At 36.8% G+C, this 25,021-nt stretch overlaps 2 protein-coding genes, 1 long non-coding RNA gene and 1 pseudogene across 3 annotated transcripts in view; 2 read left to right on the top strand and 2 right to left on the bottom strand.

Moving 5' to 3' along the window:
* Positions 1 to 25,021, bottom strand: part of LOC134758613 (uncharacterized) — a 78,154-nt gene that overhangs the window by 38,167 nt on the left and 14,966 nt on the right. The window lies entirely within an intron of this gene.
* OR2G3 (olfactory receptor family 2 subfamily G member 3) lies at positions 5,726 to 6,655 on the top strand. The gene is given in 1 exon segment (XM_004028722.4): positions 5,726 to 6,655. A coding segment is annotated over 1 exon segment (930 nt).
* On the bottom strand, positions 7,229 to 7,342 carry LOC115932253 (uncharacterized; annotated as a pseudogene).
* On the top strand, positions 17,278 to 22,542 carry OR14L1 (olfactory receptor family 14 subfamily L member 1). The gene is made up of 2 exons (XM_055381002.2): positions 17,278 to 17,535; positions 19,778 to 22,542. The coding sequence occupies exons 1-2, from the start codon at positions 17,499 to 17,501 to the stop codon at positions 20,716 to 20,718; spliced, it is 978 nt and encodes a 325-aa protein (XP_055236977.2). The 5' UTR covers positions 17,278 to 17,498; the 3' UTR covers positions 20,719 to 22,542.

Below are 25,021 nucleotides of genomic sequence, written 5' to 3'. Positions count from 1 at the left end.
AGTATTTATCGTGTTGTACATGATAAATATATACAATTTTAATTTGTCAGTTAAAAATAAATGAATAAAGAAATAAAAACAAAGTAAGTAAAGAAATAAGAACAAAACAAAAAAACTCTTTTAAAATTTCAATAGCTTTGAGGGTACAAGTTTTGAGGATTATAAATCATGCTACTATAAAGACACATGCACACGTATGTTTATTGTGGCACTACTCACATTTGGAACCAACCCAAATGTCCATCAACAACAGACTGGATAAAAAAATTGTGGCACATATACACCATAGAATACTAAGCAGCTATAAAAAAGGATGAGTTCATGTCCTTTGCAGGGACATGGATGAAGCTGGAAACCATCATTCTCAGCAAACTATCACAAGGTCAGAAAACTGAACACCACATGTTCTCACTCATAAGTGGGAATTGAACAATGAGAACACTTGGACACAGAGAAGGGAACATCACACACAGGGGCCTGTTGTGGGATGGGGGACTGGGGGAGGGATAGCATTAGGAGATATACCTAATGTAAATGACGAGTTGATGGGTGCAGCAAACCAACATGGCACATGTATACCTATGTAACAAACCTGCACTTTGTGCACATGTACCCTAGAACTTAAAGAATAATAAAAAAATCCATAATAGTAGTGGTATTATGTGATCAGGTTTCGATTAAATACTGACTCATTCATTCCATAGTATTTACTGAGCCCAGCTGTGGGTCAGGCCCTTTGATAGGTCCTGGGGATACAGCAGTAACTTTAGCTGGCTGAAGTGGTGGAAAGACAGTTGGAGTGGCCACAGGTAACTCCATTTACCCTTTTGCACAAGAAAATTAAATACACGTATCCTAGGTGCCAAAGGTGCTTATGGAGTCAAGTATATGAGCTGCCTTTAGGGAAGTATTAAGCCTAACTCTGGGTTGGGCTTTATCCAGCTCCATAAACTTAAAATTGAGCAATTTGGGGCATGTATTTTAAACATTTTTCATCTGTAGAATTAGAACACTACTACCTACCTCATATTTTGGAGCATATTATGTGAAAAAGGCCCAGAAAAAAACTATATTTTTTTTTAAAAAACAGTATTTATCTTGTTGTACATGATCATTATATACAATTTTAATTTGTCAATTAAAAATAAATGAATAAGTAAAGAAATAAAAACAAAACAAACAAAAAACTATATTTTAAAATTTCAGTAGCTTTGAGGGTACGAGTAGTTTTTGGTTACCTGGATGAACTGCCTAGTGGTGAAGTCTGAGATTTCAGCGCACCTATCACCTGAGTAGTGTACACTGCACCTAATATGTAGTTCTTTTTTTTTTTTTTTTTTTTTTTTTTTTATGTTTATCATCTTAGAGTGGAAGATATTTTTCTTTTTTTTTTTTTTTTTTTTTTTTATTATACTTTAAGTTTTAGGGTACATGTGCACATTGTGCAGGTTAGTTACATATGTATACATGTGCCATGCTGGTGGTATATCTCCCAATGCTATCCCTCCCCCCTCCCCCCACCCCACAACAGTCCCCAGAGTGTGATATTCCCCTTCCTGTGTCCATGTGATCTCATTGTTCAATTCCCACCTATGAGTGAGAATATGCGGTGTTTGGTTTTTTGTTCTTGCGATAGTTTACTGAGAATGATGGTTTCCAATTTCATCCATGTCCCTACAAAGGACATGAACTCATCATTTTTTATGGCTGCATAGTATTCCATGGTGTATATGTGCCACATTTTCTTAATCCAGTCTATCATTGTTGGACATTTGGGTTGGTTCCAAGTCTTTGCTATTGTGAATAATGCCGCAATAAACATACGTGTGCATGTGTCTTTATAGCAGCATGATTTATAGTCCTTTGGGTATATACCCAGTAATGGGATGGCTGGGTCAAATGGTATTTCTAGTTCTAGATCCCTGAGGAATCGCCACACTGACTTCCACAATGGTTGAACTAGTTTACAGTCCCACCAACAGTGTAAAAGTGTTCCTATTTCTCCACATCCTCTCCAGCACCTGTTGTTTCCTGACTTTTTAATGATTGCCATTCTAACTGGTGTGAGATGATATCTCATAGTGGTTTTGATTTGCATTTCTCTGATGGCCAGTGATGATGAGCATTTTTTCATGTGTTTTTTGGCTGCATAAATGTCTTCTTTTGAGAAGTGTCTGTTCATGTCCTTCGCCCACTTTTTGATGGGGTTGTTTGTTTTTTTCTTGTAAATTTGTTTGAGTTCATTGTAGATTCTGGATATTAGCCCTTTGTCAGATGAGTAGGTTGCGAAAATTTTCTCCCATGTTGTAGGTTGCCTGTTCACTCTGATGGTAGTTTCTTTTGCTGTGCAGAAGCTCTGTAGTTTAATTAGATCCCATTTGTCAATTTTGGCTTTTGTTGCCATTGCTTTTGGTGTTTTGGACATGAAGTCCTTGCCCACGCCTATGTCCTGAATGGTAATGCCTAGGTTTTCTTCTAGGGTTTTTATGGTTTTAGGTCTAACGTTTAAATCTTTAATCCATCTTGAATTGATTTTTGTATAAGGTGTAAGGAAGGGATCCAGTTTCAGCTTTCTGCATATGGCTAGCCAGTTTTCCCAGCACCATTTATTAAATAGGGAATCCTTTCCCCATTGTTTGTTTTTCTCAGGTTTGTCAAAGATCAGATAGTTGTAGGTATGCGGCGTTATTTCTGAGGGCTCTGTTCTGTTCCATTGATCTATATCTCTGTTTTGGTACCAGTACCATGCTGTTTTTGTTACTGTAGCCTTGTAGTATAGTTTGAAGTCAGGTAGTGTGATGCCTCCAGCTTTGTTCTTTTGGCTTAGGATTGACTTGGCAATGCGGGCTCTTTTTTGGTTCCATATGAACTTTAAAGTAGTTTTTTCCAATTCTGTGAAGAAAGTCATTGGTAGCTTGATGGGGATGGCATTGAATCTGTAAATTACCTTGGGCAGTATGGCCATTTTCACGATATTGATTCTTCCTACCCATGAGCATGGAATGTTCTTCCATTTGTTTGTATCCTCTTTTATTTCCTTGAGCAGTGGTTTGTAGTTCTCCTTGAAGAGGTCCTTCACATCCCTTGTAAGTTGGATTCCTAGGTATTTTATTCTCTTTGAAGCAATTGTGAATGGGAGTTCACTCATGATTTGGCTCTCTGTTTGTCTGTTGTTGGTGTATAAGAATGCTTGTGATTTTTGTACATTGATTTTGTATCCTGAGACTTTGCTGAAGTTGCTTATCAGCTTAAGGAGATTTTGGGCTGAGACAATGGGGTTTTCTAGATAAACAATCATGTCGTCTGCAAACAGGGACAATTTGACTTCCTCTTTTCCTAATTGAATACCCTTTATTTCCTTCTCCTGCCTGATTGCCCTGGCCAGAACTTCCAACACTATGTTGAATAGGAGCGGTGAGAGAGGGCATCCCTGTCTTGTGCCAGTTTTCAAAGGGAATGCTTCCAGTTTTTGCCCATTCAGTATGATATTGGCTGTGGGTTTGTCATAGATAGCTCTTATTATTTTGAAATACGTCCCATCAATACCTAATTTATTGAGAGTTTTTAGCATGAAGGGTTGTTGAATTTTGTCAAAGGCTTTTTTAATATGTAGTTCTTTAAATCCCCTACTCCCCTCCCACTCTCTCACCTTTTCAGTTCCCAATGTCCATTATACCACTGTGTGTGCCTGTGCATACCCATAGCTTAGCTCCCACCTGTAAGTGAGCACATACAGTATTTGCCATTTCTGAGTTACTTCACTTAGAATAGTGACCTCCAGCTCCATCCAAGTTGCTGAGAGGCATTATTTCATTTTTTTCATGGTTTAGCAGTATTCCATGATGTATAACACATTTACTTTATCCTCTCATCGGTTGATGGGCACTTAGGTTGGTTACAGATCCTTGCAATTGTGAATTGAGCTGCGATAAACATACACATGTGCATGTCTTTTTGATATAATGACTTCTTTTCCTTTGGGTAGATACCCAGTAGTGGGATTGCTGGATTGAATTTTAGATCTACTTTTGTTTTTTTGAAAAATCTCCATACCGTTTTCTATAGAGGTTATACTAATTTACATTCCCACCAGCAGTGGATAAGCATTCCCTTTTTACCACATCCACACCAACATCTACTGTTTTTTGACTTTATAATAATGGTCATTCTGGCTGGGGTAGGGTAGAATCTCATTGTGGTTTTAATTTGCATTTCCCTGATTAGTGATGTTAAACATTTAAAAAAATTTGTTTGTTGGTCATTTGTATATCTTCTTTTGAGAAATGTCTATTCATGTCATTTGCCCACTTTTTGATAGGATTATTTGTTTTTTCTTGCTGATTTGCTTGAGTTCCTTGTAGATTCTGGATATTAGTCCTTTGTCAGATGCATAATTTGCAAAATATTTCTTTTTGAATCTTCTTACGAAGACAAGTGAATCATTCACACATTCTCTTCGACATTCTCCAGATGACTTTCAGTTTTCTTCAACAGTCTCATAAATTATTTTCATTTTTGTTTATAATTTGTTTTGTGTTTTTGACATTTTGAAAGTTAAGGAATTTTATTTATTTTTATTTTTTGAGATGGAATCTCACTCACTTTGTCTCCCAGGCTGGAGTGCAGTGGTGCGATCTTGACTCACTGCAACTGTCCGCCTCCCAGGTTCAAGCAATTCTCCTGTCTCAGCCTCCTGAGTAGCTGGGACTACAGGTGTACACCACCACACTCGGCTAATTTTTGTATTTTATTACAGATGGGGTTTCACCAAGTTGGTCAGGCTGGTCTCGAACTCCTGACCTCAAGTGATCCACCTGCCTCAGCCTGTCAAAGTGTTGGGATTAAAGGGGTGAGCCACAGCACCTGGCCAAAACGTTAGGGAGTTTTAATAGATTTATCTAAGGGTTCCTTCAAACAAATTTTATATTTATAAGAATACTGCAATGCATCTTTAACTCTTATAATTATATATATTCCTTTGAGTATATGTATTTTTCTTCACTAGTAAGGACTATTAGCCAACTTGGTTAAATAATGCCTAAATAAATAAAAAATTTTAAAACTAATTTTTATTTTTTGGCAGTTCAATCATTGAATAAACTTTTATGAGATGATTTGAATTTATATCATATATTTTGGTTCCTTATATATATCTTTTCATTTTCCTCCAGTTAGTACCAATGTGACACATATCAAAAATGATTTTCTATCTCCTTCATACCAATCATACCCATTTTAAAGGTTTTAAAGTCTTTGTTTTAATTAGTTTTATCTAAAAAGTCTTCCCCATCTGATTGTGCTTACAATCAAATCTGAGTAAGGTATTTCATACGCAGATAATTTATTGACAGTTGAAAATCAGGGAGATACTGTTCACCGTATTTTGAGAGAAATTTATTTTTAGTGGTAGGTCATTGTGGATTTTTTGATATGCATGTAAATATGCACTTTGATTGGCTTTAATAATCAGTCCCCAGACAACTCCAAAGTTGAAATCGTTCATAATTTTTAAAGATGAGCCTTTGAACTGGAATGAAGAAACATGGATTGATGTTCCAAGTCAGCAGCACATTAGTGAAAAATGAATAGTTTAGGGTGAAAAATGAATAGTTTTGGAAAGTTGGTCTCCATGATCCTCTCAGCTCGTGTATTCTGTTATTCTAAATTTAATTGTTTTGGATGTACCCATTCCATTCCTGCCTTAGGTGCGGATCCCCCTGGAGGGATGGGATTGGCCAATGAGAGTTCCCTAATGGATTTCATCCTTCTAGGCTTCTCAGACCACCCTCGTCTGGAGGCTGTTCTCTTTGTATTTGTCCTTTTCTTCTACCTCCTGACCCTTGTGGGAAACTTCACCATAATCATCATCTCATACCTGGATCCCCCTCTTCATACCCCAATGTACTTTTTTCTCAGCAACCTCTCTTTACTGGACATCTGCTTCACTACTAGCCTTGCTCCTCAGACCTTAGTTAACTTGCGAAGACCAAAGAAGACGATCACTTACGGTGGTTGTGTGGCGCAACTCTATATTTCTCTGGCACTGGGCTCCACTGAATGTATCCTCTTGGCTGTCATGGCCTTGGATCGGTACGTTGCTGTCTGCAAACCTCTCCACTATGTAGTCATCATGAACCCACGGCTTTGCCAACAGCTGGCATCTATCTCCTGACTCAGTGGTTTGGCTAATTCCCTAATCCATGCAACTTTTACCTTGCAATTGCCTCTCTGTGGCAACCATAGGCTGGACCATTTTATTTGCGAAGTACCAGCTCTTCTCAAGTTGGCTTGTGTGGACACCACTGTCAATGAATTGGTGCTTTTTGTCGTTAGTGTTCTGTTTGTTGTCATTCCACCAGCACTCATCTCCATCTCCTATGGCTTCATAACTCAAGCTGTGCTGAGGATCAAATCAGTAGTGGCACGGCACAAAGCCTTCAGCACCTGCTCCTCCCACCTTACAGTGGTGATTATATTCTATGGCACCATAATCTACATGTACCTGCAACCTAGTGACAGCTATGCCCAGGACCAAGGGAAGTTTATCTCCCTCTTCTACACCATGGTGACCCCCACTTTAAATCCTATCATCTATACTTTAAGGAACAAGGATATGAAAGAGGCTCTGAGGAAACTTCTCTCGGGAAAATTGTGATTCCTATGGACATGATTTGCAAGAAATTCATTATAAGCCAGGTAGCTTATTCAGATTCTATTTAGTCAAACCCATGGTTCTAAATTTCACATGAACTATATTACTGCTCACTTATTTTCTCTTCATAAGGGACTTTTTCCTTTTTTATGTGTAACTAAGTAAAATGTTTATACGTTTATTTGAGAGCATAAACTATTGAAAAGAGAGCTGTGGATGGTTGTAAATTGTGATCCTCACCACAAAGCCTCTATTTTATGTCTGATACTTATTCCCAGGGATTCAGAAAAATAAATTATTAAGTATTTACCATGTATTTATCTAGGTTAGGAGACTTTTCTTCAGTTTTAATAAAATGTTCAGTTTCCTGCCAAACACTTTACATTTACATCGTTATGTCCTTCATTATAGCTTTATGTTGAAAATAAGCAATTCCTGCATGTGCTCGTAGTTCAAATTTATTGGTCAGTAGGATATTGCATAAGCTATTTTTAAATAACCGTTCCAAATACATTTTAAGAATTTAATAAGGGGTAACAAGAACAAAATATGCTAAACACATTATTTTTCATAACTTAGAGTGTGCATCTCTTTTTGTGTTCTGAGGCCACTTTATCCTTGTGCAGGAGCCACGCTCATCTTCTCTGTATTATTTCAATGTTAGTATATGAGTTGCAGAAGTGAGAACTGAGGTCACTTTATACATGGTAGGTACAAGATTTTTGAAAGAATAAAATAATCAAATTTTCTTCTATACCTTTTCATACATTCAATCAATGAGAATAATTGGACTTCAAAAGACATTATTATTTTCTTTTTTTAAAAATACAGCTTCATTGAGGTGTAATTGATATACATATTTAGTGTATAAACTTTGAGGAGTATGGGCTAGGCACGGTGGCTCACACCTGTAATCCCAGCACTTTGGGAGGCTGAGGCGGGCGGATCACGAGGTCAGGAGATCGAGACCATCCTGACTAACACGGTGAAACCCCGTCTCTACTAAAAAAAAAATAAAAAATATTAGCTGGGCTTGGTGGCAGGTGCCTGTAGTCCCAGCTACTCGGGAGGCTGAGGCAGAAGAATGGCGTGAACCCGGGATGCAGAGCTTTCAGTAAGCCAAGATCGCGCACTGCACTCCAGCCTGGGCGACAGAGCGAGACTCTGTCTCAAAAAAAAAAAAAAAAAAAAAGAAAAAAAAAAGAAAAAAAATTTGATGAGTATGATATATACATACACCCTTGAAAATATCACCACAAAGTAATACACATAACCATTCCATCTAGAAGTTTCCTTGTGCTTCTTATTTGTGCTTGTTATAACACAACATATGATCAACACTTTTAACAAATTTTTCAGTGCACAATACTGCACTGTAAACTATAAGCACTGTGCTTTATAACAGATCTCTTATAACTTATTCATCTTGCATAAATGAAACTTTGTACTTATTGAACAAAAACTCCCCATTTTCTTGTCTCTCATCCCCTAGTAACCATCATTCTATTCTCTACTTCTATGATGGTAACTATTTTAAATATTTAATATAAGTGAAACCACACACTACTTGCCCTTCTCTGACTAGCTTTTTTATTTAGCGTAATGTCCTCCAGGTTCATTCATATCGTTGCAAAGGGGTCAATTCAGCAAGAGTATATAACCATTGTAAACATATATGCACCTGACATTGAAGCACACAGATTATATAAAGCAACTATTATTAGAGTTAAAGAGAGAGATAGGCTCCAATACAACAATAGCTGGAGACTTCAACACCCCACTTTCAGCATTGGACAGATCTTCCAGACAGAAAATCAACAAACATTGGACTTAATCTGCACTACAGACCAAATGTACCTAATAGACATTTACAGAACATTTCATCCAAGAGCTGCAGAATACACATGCTTTTCCTCAGCACATGGATCATTCTCAAGGATAGACCATACATTAGGTCACAAAACAAGTCTTAAAACATCCAAAAAATTGAAATAATATCAAGCATCTTCTCTGACCACAGTGGAATGAAACTAGAAATTAATAACAAGAGGAATTTTGGAAACTATAAAAACACATGGAAATTAAATAATATGCTCCTGAATGACCAGTGGATCAATGAAGAAATTAAGATGGAAATTGAAAAGTTTCTTGAAATAAATGATAATGAAAACACAACATATCAAAACCTATGGGATACAGCAAAACCAGTACTAACAGGAAAGTTTACAGCTATAAGAGCCTACATCAAAAAAGAGGAAAACTTTCAAATAAACAATCTAATGATGCATTTTGAAGAACTAGAAAAGCAAGAGCAAACCAAACCTAAAATTTGTAGAAGAAAAGAAATAAAAAGATCAGAGCAGAAATAAATGAAATTGAAATTAAAAAGGTCAATAAAACAAAAAGTTGGTTTTTTGAAAAGTTAGACAAAATTTATGAAACTTTAGCCAGACTGAGAAAAAAAGGAGAATGTCTGAATAAACAAAATCAGAATAAAAAGAGACATTATAATTGATACTGCAGAAATTCAAAGGTTCATTAGTGGCTACAATGAGCAACTATATGCTATTAAATTGGAAAATCTAGAAGAAATGAACAAATTTCTAGACACATAAACAACCTACCAAGATTGAACCCTAAGGAAATTCAAAACCTGAACAAGCCAGTAACCAGTAACGAGGTCAAAGCTGTAATAAACAGTCTCCCAGTGTAGAAAAGCTTTAGGACCCAGTGGCTTCATTGCTGAATTCTACCAAACATTTAAAGAAGAACTAACAGCAATCCTACTCAAACTATTCCAACAAATAGAGGAGGAGGGAATACTTCCAAACTTATTCCATGAGGCCAGTATTACACTGATACCAAAACCAGACAAAGACACATCAGAAAAGGAACACCACAGGCCAATATCTCTTATGTTATTGATGCAAAAGTCCTAACAAAATTCTAGCAAACAAAATTCAACAATACATTAGAAAGAAAGATTATTAATCATGACCAAGTGGGGTTTATCCAAGGGATGCAAGGATGGTTCAGCATACGCAAATAAATCACTGTGATATATCATATCGGTAGAATGAAGAAAAAAAACCCATGTGATCACTTCAATTGATGCTGAATAAACATTTGATAAAATTCAATAATCCTTCATGGTAAGAGCCCTCAAAAAACTGGGTATAGCACTATGGAATACTATGTAGCCATAAAAAAGAAGGAGTTCATGTCCTTTGCAGGGACAAGGGGGAAGCTGGAAGCCATCATTCTCAGCAAACTAACACAGGAACAGAAAACCAAACACCACATGTTCTCACTCATAAGTGGGAGTTGAGCAATGAGAACACATGAACACAGGGAGGGGAACATCACACAACGGGGCCTGTCGGAGGCATGGAGGGTAAGGGGAAGGAGAGCATTAAGACAAATACGTAATGCATGTGGGGCTTAAAACCTAGATGATGGGTTGATAGGCACAGCAAACCACCAGGCACATGTATACCTATGTAACAAACCTGCATGCTCTGCACATGTATCTCAGAACTTAATGTAAAATTAAAAAAAACTGGGTATAGAATGAACATACTTCAACATAATAAAAGTCATGCAAAATGGACCCACAGCTAGTATCATCGTGAATGGGGAAAAACTGAAAGCCTTTCTTCCAAGATCTGGATCACAACACAGATGCCCACCTTCACCACTGTTATTCAACATAGTAGTGGAAAACCTAGCTAGAGCAATCAGACAAGAGAAAGAAATAAAGTGTGTCAAATTGGAAAGGGAGAAGTCAAATAATTATCCTTGTTTACAGAAGATATGATCTCATATTTGGAAAAACCTAAAGGCCCCACCAGAAAGCTATTAGAACTGATAAACTCAGTAAAGTTGCAGAATACAAGAATACAAAATTAGTAGCATTCTATATGACAACAGTGAACAATATGGAAAAGAAATTTTTAAAATCCCATTTTATGTGTAGTGTCACATAAAATTAAATACCTAGGAATTAATCTTAGCCAAAGAAGTGAAAAAGCTCTGTAATGAAAACTGTAAAACACTAATGAAGGCAATTAAAGAGGACAACATGGAAAAATATTTCATGTTCATGGATTGGAAGAATCGATATTGTTAAAATGTTCTTACTACTCAGAGGAATCTACAGATTCAAAGCAATCCCTATGAAAATACCAATGACATTCTTCACAGAAATAGAAAAAAAATTATAAAACTTATATGGACCCACAAAAGACCCAGAATAACCAAAGCTATATTAAGCACAAAGAATAAAACTGGAGGAATCATATTACCTGACTTCAAATTATACTATAGTGCTATAGTAACCAAAACAGCATGGTACTGGCACAAAAACTGACACAAAAATCAGTGGAACAGAATAGAGAACCCAGAAACAAATTCACACATGTACAGTGAACTCATTTTCAACAAAGATGCCAAGAACATTCACTGGAAAAAGACAATCTCTTCAATAAATGGCCCTGGGAAAACTGGATATCTACATTCAGAAAATGAAACTAGACCCCTATCTCTCATCATATACAAAAATCAAATCATAATCAAGACTTAAATTTAAGATGTCAAACTATAAAACTACTACAAGAAAACATTGGGGAAAATCTGTAGGACATTTGTTGGGCAAAGATTTCTTGAGCAGTAATATCCCACAAGCGCAGGCAACCAAAGCAAATGTGGACAAATGTGATCACAGAAAGTCAAAATGCTTCTGCACAGCAAAGGATGCAATCAACAAACTAAAGAGACAACCCACAGAATGGGAGAAAATATTTGCAAACTACCCACTGACAAAGGGTTAATAATCAGAATACATAAGAAGCTCAAACACCTCTATAGGAAAAAAATTAATAATCTGATCAAAAGATGGGCAAAAGATTTGAATAGATATTTCTCAGAAGAAGACATACAAATGGCAGACAGGTATATGAAAAGGTGTTCATCAGAGAAATGCAGATCAAACAGGCATATGAAAAGGTGCTTATCAGAGAAATGCAGATCAAAACTGCAATGAGATATCATCTCACCCCAGTTAAAATGGCTCATATCCAAAAGTCAGGCAATAACAAATGTTGGTGAGGATGTGGAAAAAAGGGAGCCTTTGTACACTGTTGGTGGGAGTGTCAATTGCTACAACCACTATGAACAACAGTTTGGAGTTTCCTCAAAAAACCAAAAATTGAGCTACAATATGATCCAGCAATCCTGTTGCTGAGTATATACCCAAAAGAAAGAAAATCAGTATATCAAAGAGATATCTGCACACCTATGTTTGTTGCAGCTGTCTACAATAGCTAAGATGTGGAAGTCACCTAAATGTCCATCAACAGACGAATGGATTAAGAAAATGTGGTACATATATATAATGGAGTACTATTCAGCCATAGAAAAGAATGAGAACCTGTCATTTGCAACAACATGGATGGAACTGGAGATCATTATGTTAAGTAAAATAAGTAAGGCACAGAAAGGCAAATTATAGCATGCTCTCACTTAATTTTAGATGTGGAATCTAAAAAATTCCAGCACATAGAAGCAGAGTGCAGGATTGTGGTTACCCGGAGCTGGGGACTGTGGGGAATGGGGCAATGGTGGTAAGAGGATATAATGCTTCAGCTAGACAGGAAGGATAAATAATAAGTATTTGAGGTGATAGATATGTTAATTAGCTTGATTCAATTATTCCATAATGTGTATATATGTGTATACTACATATATAGTAGCAACAATTTTATATTGTATACAATTGTAATTTGTCATTATCTGACAAAAATAAATAAAAATTTAAAAAGGATAGTGTTAAACTTTGCACTATAACAATAGCTTAAAACATGAAAAAATTACATAATTGAACGTTGATAAGTCATGTTTACATTATTAAAAAGCAGTGATGTGCAGAGAAAATAACTTCTGGCTCATGTCTGGTTTGCATTAGATACAAGTTGAATTAACCTGTATTTTCCTTACCATGGAATATCCAGATTTATTGGGTGAACATGGTAAAGACTGAAAAAGTTGCCTTGGGATAAGAAGTAAAGGATAAAATAAATCACATAAATTTTGTGTATTTCTGCAAAGTGAAACATAATATGAATAAAATAATTGGAAACAGTGCCATTTTCATTTTAGTTGAGGAGCAGACAATTCTAAAGACATAATTTTCAAAACTATCATGAAGCTGCTTCCAAAATAAAGAAAATAGTAAAACTTGTGGATTTGCCTAAATCAGAGTCTTAGAAATCTGTCTTTTGAGAATTCAGGGTGAAGACACAAGCTATGTGTACAAGGCACGTAAACAAATTATACCAGCTTTCCATTTAGGAGAAGAAAACTGAAAACCCAGGGCCATGATCTCCATATAGACGGAGAATTTACATATTTATTAAGATAATCAAATTGTGGAATAAATGGCTTGCTTCCAGTGATTAAAAATTATCTGCAATATTTTGACCATATTTTTTACGAATTGCAGTGAAGAATTATAAAATATTATTTGACCACTCTATAAATAGCATCTAAACAGATATAATCTTTAATACACTATAGGACATGAATAACCTCCTCCAAATTAGTTTTCCAGGATCTCTAAACAGAATATTTCAAACTTCAGATTTATGATTTCAAAATTTTAATTCATTTTGTAACTAATGAACTGGAAATAAGAGTCTTCATTGTGAAGCATCTCCATATTTCTAGGTTTCTGATCAATCAGAAGGACAGAACTCTCTGGAAAAGTCATTAATACTTTTTCTCATGTCCAACAATCCATACATTTAGGTAAGAGTTTTCTAACTTAGTAAGAAAAATACGCAGGTCTTATTTAGCTTACTCCATTCCTGTGAAGCAAGTCGTAGGTACTCTGGTGAAGAAATAATATACTTCTCACTGATACAAAAGCCATTACTATTGGAGTTTCACGATGTAAGATTGCATGCCAAAAGCACAGATCTTGATAAAGATTAGACAAAAGCAATGTGACATGGGGGCCCTGGGAAAGGAGAATGAGGAGTTCAAGTGACAGTTTATAGTTCCAGGTAGGACAGAGCCAACACATTTCACCTGGTGGGAAAAGATAAAGCAGCTACCCGAGAATTCTAGGAAATATACAGTAGCAGGTAGATCAAAGTCCAAAATTTGAAATACTATCAAACCTGTGGTAAGTTTACTATTTTTTTCCTCTTGTCTTCAGGTGGCTTAACCTATGATGTAGGCCCAGTCATGGAAGAGCATCTTTATGTAAATCCAAAATTATTCTAAAATAAGAAGTTTATATAAGGACTTTAGCATTTAGAAAGATGGAGTTGAAGTACTGTTTCTTTTTCCTCCTGCCAAGTTCAATTAAAATCCTTGGACACTGTATATAAAACAAGCTTAGGAAGATTCTGGAAGGTGAAGGGAATAAGACAGACCAGCTAGGGACTGGCTTGTTGTTTTCTTCCTCCTGTATAGGAAAGAGGTCTAGCCTAGGTCTTGGAAAATCTCAGAGTCCAGAAATGCTGAAGGGCACAGATCTAAAGAAAAAGCCCCTATAACACCCAAGTCTCTCCAGTCAAAGGAACGAAAAGGGAAGGCAAGCAAGACAGAAACTTCTAGACAATACCTTCTCCACTCCAGCCAAACACCACAGAAAAGACAGAGTCCCACCTCTAGTCCCACCAGAAACGTTCAAATGGGGAGCCTGGGCATCCACTCTTACCTGATTTTGCCTCTCCTGCCCCTTGATGGGCTGGAGTCAGCGGAAGCCTGCTGGAGAGTTATCGTTGCCACAGCCCAACGATAACAAGCCCATCTACTATGGCGTCACTGGAATTACGTGGAAGCAGTAACAAAGCACATTTGCCCATTGCATCCACAGTGATATCCCGCAGAGAGCTGGAAATCCCACCCTACCAACAGCAATGAGGAGTCCTTTCTCCTCATGTAGGAGTCAAAGAGGTGGTGTTTGGAGGGAGCAACACCACTTTGATATTGGGGTGAAGATAAGATATTGGGGTGAGAAATAAGAGGATGTGCAGGAGTGTTATTCACAGCAAGCAAGATCTTGAAAGGTATATTATTCCCCAAACAGTACTTCTCCATTTTGTTGGCATAGCAATTCAGAAGGGCACTTTGGAAGAGGAGCTGGGTCCATTCGTGACTTCTTAGTGCTCCTGTAGAACACAGGCGGTTCGTGCTTGTTGATGTGACTGAAGGCCCTGGAGTTCTCACTGTGCCAGATCACAGGGGCCATCCTGGCACTGAGGGGGCCTGTGGCCTGTGTCCACAGGGAACACCCTGCAGGTTGGGTCCATGGGTACCAGCCTGGTGCTTGTGGCCACGGGGGAGACTGGCCTGCAGTTGGTGGGCTTAGAGCCTGTATCTGTAGGGCCAGCCTGGATACTGGGTCTGCTGGTGTCGGAATGGTGCCCAAGGCCGTGGTGGACAGCCTGGTGCTGTGGTGTTCAGGTGCCAATCTGGCACTGGAGTAGGCCTGAAGCCTGGGGTTATAGGGTTGGGCCTGGCACTGAAACAGTCTGGGTCCTGTTGTCACTGGGGCTGCCCTAGTGGTGGAGCAAGTGATGGAGAACCTCGGGCAGGTCTGGAGTCTGTGTCTACGGGGGCTTCCTTGGCACAGGAATGGGCCTGGAGGCTGGGTGCATGGGTGCTAACGTGGTGATTTGATGTGTTGGGCTAGCCTGTTTACGAGGCAGGCCTAAAGACTATGGTTGTAGGAGCTGGCCTAGTGCAGGGGGATCTCTGGAGCCCGGGGCTTCTGAGGCTGACCTGGCAGTAGAGCAAGCTTGGGGACTGTGTTTGCAAGGCAGCCTGGAACCTGGTGATGCAGGGGCTAGCATGGTGCTGGGTTTTACTGGGGTAAGCCTGGTGTTGGGGTCTGAGACAAAGTTTGGTGCTCACTTTCCTTTGCCCACACAGAGGTTATCTCTCTCCATACATTACTGCTTGGCATTGGGAATGAGGCGATGTGGGTAAGATGACACTGTCCTTCCTATCCTCTTCATTGCATGTTTTAAAATTTCTGTGCTGCAATATCTCATCTGGTTTTCTTAGTTCTTGTGAAGTTCCTTTTGGGCATGAATAATTGTTTGAACTGATGTTTCTGTGAGCAGATGAGAGTTGGAAAGTCCTATTCCACCATCCTGCCAGTGCCATTTGTAGAAACAATTTCTTCAACAACAAAAGAAAAAACCAAAACAAAAAAATTTTAAAAGTGGAGAATTCTGTAATCTCAGAACTTTGGGAGTTCGAGGTGGGGCGGAACACCTGAGGTCGGGAGTTTGAGACAAGCCTGATCAACATGGAGAAACCCCATCTCTACTAAAAATACAAAATTAGCCTGGCGTGGTGGCGGGCGCCTGTAGTCCCAGCTACTCAGGAAGCTGAGGCAGGAGAATGGCGTGAACCCGGGAGGAGCTTGCAAGTGAGTGGAGATCGTGCCACTGCACTCCAGCCTGGGCGACAGAGAGAGACTCCATCTCAAAAAAAAAAAAAAAAAAAAAAAAAGGTGGAGAATTAATAGAAAAACAACATTGAAATTACTAAGTTCTATTTGTCAAAACACTGTAAAGAGAAATATAAAACTACAAACTTGAAAAATATCTACAACTAATTTCATCAATAAAGACTTAGTATCCATAATGGAAAATAATTCCTACATACTAATAAAAATAAACCCAATTTTAAATGAGGAAATATTTGAATAGCATTCCACAAAAGAAGCAATCCAATGACCACTCAATCCATGTAGGCGTGAGGAATGACATGAAATGAGACAGAGGATTAGAGCATTCAAGCATATGGGCCAAGTCAAGAAATTTTACCTTTAATACCAAAGAAATGCAGAGAAAGGTCTTAAGACAAGGGTGACAGGTTAGTTTTGTTTTTTTGTTGTTGTTATTTCATTTTGTTTTTATTTTTGAGACAGGATCTTGCTCTGTTGTTGAGATTGGAGTGCAGTGGTGTGACTATGGCTCACCTCCATCTCCCTGGCTCAATAGATCCTCCCACCTCAGCCTCCCGAGTAGCTGGGACTACAGGCACATGCCCCCGTGCCCAGTGAGATGGTCTTAAACTCCTGGGCTCAAGATATCTGTCTGCCTCAGCCCCACAAAGTGCTAGGATTACAAGCATGAGCCAGGATGCCCAGCTGGATTAGCTTTGTGTTTAAAATTTGCCATTCATATACAAAATTGACTTGGGATAGAAAGGGCTATGAAAAGGCACAAATATACCTATTTGGGAAGAATATTAGGATAAAAATATTAAGAATGAAAATCTAGTTCCAGAATCTCTGGTTGGGTTTATACCTATTGTCCAAGCATAAGTATCGATCATTTCTTCTTTCACTCTCAGCACAAGTGCTCTATCTAATCGAGCCTCTGGGCGTGTGGAAGGTTATATTATGCAATTAATTCCCATTCTTTTATCCCACATCACAGAAAAGAATATTTCTCCTTGTTGCTAGTCACTGAATTAATCAAAGCTCTGCTTTTCTTTTTGCTCACCAAGGACATATTTACAAGAAATCTTGTCTCCAGAGACCTCCAAATTATAAAGAGTTTCTCTCATTAGGATCTCACTTATTAATCACCATTTCATTACAAATACTGAATCACAGCTAAATGGAAACCAGATGTGGCACTCATCAAGTTTATATTTTTGAATCAGGGAGAAGATAAAGACATTTGCAGTTGCAACTTGGAGGCTACAGCCACATTGTTAGATTAGGGCATTTTTCAATTTTATCTGATATGTTCAGGTAAACCAAGGCTCCTTCTCAAAGAAACAGAAGTTTGAAATTTTGAATGACTGGAGTTGCTCAATGGCCCAGTTCAACAAAAATCAGCTCATAGCATGCAGTAAGTTCAATACCATAAGTGGAAAATAAAACCATAAATAATGTTATATTATTTTTCAATTAATAGATTGCACTGATATATTTCCATACCATCTTCTTATCTAATTTATAGATTAAGCACAACACATTTTAGAATACACACTTATTTCTTTTTTTGGGGTGATAGCAGTTCCGGATCTGGGCATGAGCAATGCACATCCATGAAAGCAGGTAAAAGAAAAGAGGGAGTAGTATAATACGAGTTTTGATGTGTGGTGAATTGGATGAGTCTATATTTCCTTTCAGTGGTGAAAGTGTGTGTGTGTGTGTGTGTGTGTAGTTTCGATGTATGGTGGGATTGGATGAGTCTATATTTCTTTTCAGTGGTGAAAGTTCTGTATGTGTGTGTGTTGTGTGTGTGTGTGTTGTGTGTGTGTGTGTGTGTTCGATGAAAAGGATGCGCACATTTAAACATGTTTGCATTGACTGAATTTTTAAAAATTCATAATAAATGAGTCAATTCCAATGCCTGTCAATGCTGTATAATAGTTCTCACTTTAGAGTCCTTGATATTTCTCTTCCTGATTAGTGTCACCACATCATTCCTTTAAACATTTTGATAAAAGAGATATCAATTAATGGTGCCCTGGTAAACTGTAATCAGAATAGATTCCCAAGATGAAGTTGGTTCTTTACTTGGTCACAAGAAGCATTTTTCTTTCTATTTGGTTGTACCTGTCCCTTTAACAACCAGCTATTTAGGCGATCAATGTCAGAAAACTAGAACAAATAGAAACACATTTTCCAGTAGAGAGATATTCAGTTGACTCCATTTTGGTTTTCTTTCTCGGTTTAACTTTTGATTTACCCAAGAAAGACCAGGAAATCAGTGATTGCCTAGAGTGAAAACTGCCAGAAGAAGAGATTATATACAAAGAAGGATAAGGAATATTTTGGATATGATGAAAATAGTCTGCCCTGTTTGTGGTGGTTGTTTCATAGGCATATACAACTGCAAAAACTCCTAGAATTGCATACTTTAAATTGATACAGATTACCGTACATAAATTCCAGCTACATTATTTGATATGGGTGAAAATCCATTTCAGAGTTTGGCTTAAACACTATAGAAGTCTGGGAATGAGGACTCCCATTTTACTGGACTAGACCAATCCAAAGCAAAATTAAAAAAAAATAAAATGAGTCGCAGATGCTAGGAAAGATCATTGTAGAAATTGCTCAATATTTTTAGGTGTCTTGAATACATAATTGATATTCTTTTTCTTTGAATCTCAACATTGAAGACAGATTCTGAAGACCAGCAAAAAGACTAGACTGATGTAAATACACATTTCCTAGCTAATCCATACCCATATCCTAAGCATACGATAAATACTTTTGTACCTCTGCCTTTTCCTATGTGGCTTTCTTCAAAAATATCAGTCTAAAAATCATTCAGTAAAATAGTTCTCAAAACCTAGCTCAGACACTGTTCTCTGCAACTCTTCTATAACAACACAAAATAAGACCAATCTCTTTTCTCGATACATCCACTATCACCCTTTCTCATCATGCCCGCTATTGTTTATAATACCAGATTCCACTTAGTATTTTACCTCCCTACGTTCTCTATTTGATTGTTTAAGTTTTGAATTCAAGAACTGTTTCTTATGAAATCTTTTACTATAAGAGCCAACCATTGTGCTTTTTATGTGAGGTGTTTACCAAATGTCTCCTGATACTTTTTTGAAAGGCTGTGACTATAACCTCACTAAATAGTTATGACATAAGGAGCCTTTTTTTCAGATTACTAATACCACTTTGATTTTATTTTCATAAAACTGAAAAGAACTATGACAAACCACTTGCAATGCTGTTCTTTAACACATAACGAGCAAATAAAATGCTTCAAAATAAATACGTATATTCAGTTGATGGGAATAATACTCATTTTTTGTCCAAGTATGCATACTTTATTCTTTTAATACTATATATTTTCTTTGTTGATTATGTCAGTGAGGTTATTCATTCTCCCTTTTTATTTTGCATTTTGGTTGTCATCTTTTATACACCTCACATACTATGATGTATTTATTGAGAATATGCTTTGTATAAAGCACTATTCTGTGTAATTGAGATTTAGGTTTAGAACGATAGTATCCATGCTGCATATGAGTAACCTTATAATTAATTATCACAAATTGAAATATCACTGGGGGTAGCCATATTTGATATTTCTATAATCCATTTTTTTCTCTCTTTAGGAAGAAATGGAAAGACCGCAAATGATTTTAACCAAACTGAAGTTGCTGAATTTTTCCTCATGGGATTTTCGAATTCCTGGGATATTCAGATTGTACATGCTGCTGTATTCTTCCTAGTTTACCTGGCAGCTGTCATAGGAAATCTCCTAATCATCATACTTACCACTCTGGATGTTCACCTCCAAACCCCAATGTATTTCTTTTTGAGAAACTTGTCTTTCTTAGATTTTTGTTACATCTCTGTCACAATTCCAAAATCTATTGTTAGTTCCTTGACTCATGATACTTCCATTTCTTTCTTTGGGTGTGCTCTGCAAGCCTTCTTTTTCATGGACTTGGCGACTACAGAGGTAGCCATCCTTACAGTGATGTCCTATGACCGCTATATGGCCATCTGCTGGCCTTTACATTATGAGGTCATCATAAACCAAGGTGTCTGTCTGAGGATGATGGCCATGTCGTGGCTCAGTGGGGTGATTTGTGGATTCATGCATGTGATAGCAACATTCTCATTACCATTCTGTGGGCGCAATAGAATACGTCAATTTTTCTGTAATATTCCACAGCTCCTAAGCCTCTTAGGCCCCAAAGTAATTACCATTGAGATTGGAGTCATGGTTTTTGGTACATGTCTTGTGATAATCTCCTTTGTTGTAATTACTCTCTCCTACATGTACATTTTTTCTGTCATCATGAGGATTCCTTCTAAGGAGGGTAGATCAAAAACATTTTCTACCTGCATTCCACATCTTGTGGTTGTAACACTCTTTATGATATCTGGCAGCATTGCCTATGTGAAGCCAATTTCAAATTCTCCCCCCGTTCTGGATGTTTTCCTGTCTGTATTCTACACAGTCGTGCCCCCGACCCTGAACCCTGTCATCTATAGTCTGAGGAATAGGGACATGAAGGCAGCCCTGAGAAGGCAGTGTGGTCCCTGAGAAGGCAGTGTGGTATGCTAGATGAAGAATTTGATTACGGACCAGAACTCTTGAACTCTTGTTCTAATCAGGCAATTTGTAAACTCTCTGGGCTTATATTTTCAACTGATTGCTGAGCTCTTTCTTGATTTTTAAATTAAATTCAGCTATAGTTTACCATGCTCTCCATATTTGGGTGAATTCAACCTTAGAATGCACTAAAAGGTACTTTGGGGTGTTCAAAACATTAGAACTTGTGCTTTTATTCATTTTTATGAGTTGTAGATCTCAAAATTTTATAAATTATATTGTACTCAGTAATACAACATATTAATTAATATAAAAGTGAATTACTAATATAAATGAATTACTACCATATGTGTTTATTAATTACAGCAGAACAAGATCATATGGATTAAAAGCAACCAAATGGAAAATAAACATAAGGTAACAGTGTGTGCTCAGAATTTCTTCAGCATTATAAAGGATGGTCAAATAGGCTAGAGACCAGTGCTCTGGGAGCATATCTATTGGGTGAGATGAAATATATGCAATCATATCACAAACAATAAAGGTTCACATATGTTTATGGTGCTGTGTATAGGAAGGTTCATAGAGGAGAAATGTCATTTTCATTGTATTTTAATTAAACACAATATTATGTTAAGCTAATTAAAATCTTCTTCCATTTTTCCTCTGCATAGGAAAGTATGAACTGAAAGTTATTATGCATTATTCCCAGAGTGCTTTTATGTGTATTCTATCTATATAAATATTCATCTATAAAATGCATAGCATCATTTTATAAATTAATACTTAAACTATAATATAAATAGCATCCTACCTAAGTTATCCTTTTTAAAGTCCTTTAAATTGTATTTTTAATTGACAAATAAAAATAATTATATATGCTTATGGGGTAAAAGTGATGTTTTAATACATGTTTGCAATGTGGAATGATTAAATCAGGCAATGTAATATATCACCGGAAACATTTATCATTCATTTGTGGTGACAATGTTTTAAATCCTCTCTTTTAACTATTTTGAAACACACAATACATTGGTATGAACTAGATTAATCTTGCTGTGCAATAGATCACCAGAGCTTATTCTTCCTGTCTAACTGGAACTCTGTACTCTTTGACCAACATTTCCCCTTTACCAGTCTGCCATCACCCTTGCCCCCATCTTCTGGTCACCACCATTCTACTCTGTATTTTTATGAGTTTGACTTTTTCAGATTCCACATATAAGTGAGATCCTGTGGTATTTGTCTCTCTGTGACTGGCTTATTTCACGTAACATGATGTCCTCTTTAGGTTCATCCATATTGTCACAAATGACAGAATTTCATGTTTTTTTTCAAGGCTGAATAGTATTCCATTGTGTGTGTATACTACATTTTAAAAATCCATTTGTCCATGGTGGACACTTAGATTGATTCCATATTTCAGCTATTGTAATGCCGCAATACACATGGAAATACAGACATGTCTTTGACCTACTGATTCCAGTTCTTTGGATAGATGCAAGCGTACCTCATTGTATGGCACTTCATTTGCTGAATTTCACAAATATTGCATTTTTTATAAATCAAAGGTTTTTTGTAACTTTGCATTGGGCAAGTCTATTGGCACCATTTTTCTGACAGCATGTGCTCACTTCACGTCTGTATGTCACCTTTTAGTGATTCTCACAATATTTCAAACTTTTTCATTATTGGTATGTCTGTTTTGGTGATCTGTGATCAGTGATGTTCAATGTTACTATTGTATTTGTTTTGGGGAGCCATGAACTGTTCTCATATAAGATGATAAACTTAATAAGTGTGTGTGTTCTGACTCTCCGTTGACTGGCTGTGTCCCCATCTTTTTTCCTCTCCTTAGGCCTTGCAATTTCCTTAGACACAACAATATGAAAATTAGGTCGATCAATAATCCTACAAGGCCTCTGAATTTTCAAGTGAAAGGAAGAGTTGCCTGTCTCTCACTTTAAATCGAAAGCTAGAAACTATTAAGCTTAGGGAGGGAGGTATAGTCACTCAAATTATGAAAAAATGCAACATCTAAATGAAAACATTGATAATGATAACTATTAAATGTAAAGCTTTATTCTCACCCACAGTCATCTTAAAGTGGAAAAAATCCCAAACTACATACCCATAGAACCTAATTGCCAAAGGATTGGCACTCTGAATGTGAAAATGACTTCTTTAAATCAGGATCAGATCAAGAACATGTAAAAATATGCATTGTACTTGAAGAGTGCATTATCCTGGAAGCCATCTCACAGCAGAGAAAACATAATTTGTCCAGTAACACAGGCAAGCTTTCTAAAATATTTGACAGCATCGAGTGTTGGTGGGCTTAGGAACGACTTGGACACACACACTGCTGTTAGTGAACACTTTGATCCATATTTTGTTATTTATACAGTAATGTTAAACATGGATTGCATTCATCATGGTTCTTAGTTGAAACGTATAAAATTACAAATAGCCTATTGAGGCATATGGAGTTTAAAACGTAGACTACTACCATTACATGCACAGTCTACATGTGAGAGCTTGGGCTGTACATTACCAGGAACTGAATATATTTTAAAAAGGCTCTCAAAACACCACAAATGGTAATGAAACCCAACAGCTGCTGCTGTACTTGTGGGTATAAGTATATTTGAGAAAATCTCTGATTTTCCAGAAGAATCGACCACTTCCACTCCATGCTTGCAAGAAACCCAATATTCATTCACATATGTGACTTCTTCCCACAGAAGCTCCACTACTAGTTTTCTTGATGGAACTTGGGTCATATACAAGCAGGGAGATGGAGATATGAAAGAAGCAGTACAAGATATGCTTCAAATCTATAGCTTCCCTGAAGACTATAATACAGACTGGAAAGAGTTTAAAATAAGGACTGAGTGAGCTTACTTATAGCGTCTATCTCATGCATTACATCTGTGCCTCAGCAATTCCACGTGCAGGCATACACCTCGGAAAACTCTTTCATACATGAGAAGGCATTTTTAAGAATGTTTATTGAAGCACTAATTTGCTTTAGAAAAAAGCAGAGATACAACTGAAATTAACTTTCACTGGAGAACATATTGGTGTAAATTAATTAATCATAACTTCAGTATTTACTTTTCAAGATTTAAGAAAACCATTAAACTTGGATGAATGCATCTTCTCCATATCTGTCAATTTCCCCACCACAGTTAGTGTGTGTGTGTGTGTGTACATGTGTGTATCTGTGTATACACGTGTGCATGTGTGTTTGTATGTTCATAAGAACTAGAAGACATCTTTAGAATTGGAATATATAAAAGTTATAAAGGCCCTCATTTGAGCATTTCCTGAGCTTTTCACTTATCCCTTAGTAGAAATACCATCTCCTTTAACAAGAGTTATTGATTCTAAGAAAAAAAGAAATTTCATTTTGTCTACTGCTGATTTATCTTGCAGATATAAAAACTGGCAAAAATAATTCATTTATTTGTATATCATTGGTTTAATAGAAGGATAGAAGGAAGTGAACTGGCTAGTATCTTTCATCCAAAAATCTTGACACTAGAAAACAATTTCCTAAATTTGTCTTGAATTTTCTTCCTCAGATGAAAAAACCATAACTGTATTACCTTTACAACTTATAATTACTTTGTAAATATATTTGATTATTTTCTGTTGAAGTAGCACGTGTGTGCATGCGTGGGTGTGTGTGTGTGCACTATGACTCAGAGTCAAAGTGAATGTATTTATACTAAATGGATATGTTCATTCATCAATATTTATTGATTGCACTAAGCTAATCAGGGAGAAAGTTACCGTAGCAGAGAGAAGAAACAATTTTTTTCCACTGATGAAATAATAAATAAACCAATTCAAATAATGCATAATTTATTGTCTGGAATTGTAGTTAAATTAAGAAGCATAGAGAAAGGCAAGAGGATAGAGAATGAAGTAGTATTGGATTCCAGTTTTTTAAATTTTTGATTTAATTTTTATTTTTATGGGCATATAGTAGGTGTATATATATGAGATACATGAGATATCTTGATACAGGCATGCAATAAATAGTAATCACATCAGGGTAAATGGGGTATCCATGACCTGAAGCATTTATCTTTTGTGTTACAAACAATCCAGTTATAATATGTTAGTAGTTTTAAAATGTATGATTAAATTATTTTTGACTACAGTCATTCTGTTGTGTTAACAAACACTAAGTCCTAATAATTATTTCTCTTTTTGTATCCATTAACCATCACTATTTCCTCCCCACCTCCCCCAACTACCCTTACCAGACCATCCTTCTACTCTC

Source organism: Gorilla gorilla, chromosome 1, assembly GCF_029281585.2.
Source record: "Gorilla gorilla gorilla isolate KB3781 chromosome 1, NHGRI_mGorGor1-v2.1_pri, whole genome shotgun sequence".
Taxonomy (NCBI): domain Eukaryota; kingdom Metazoa; phylum Chordata; class Mammalia; order Primates; family Hominidae; genus Gorilla; species Gorilla gorilla.
Note: the sequence above shows the minus strand (reverse complement) of the source record. Positions and strands in the feature narration are given on the sequence as shown.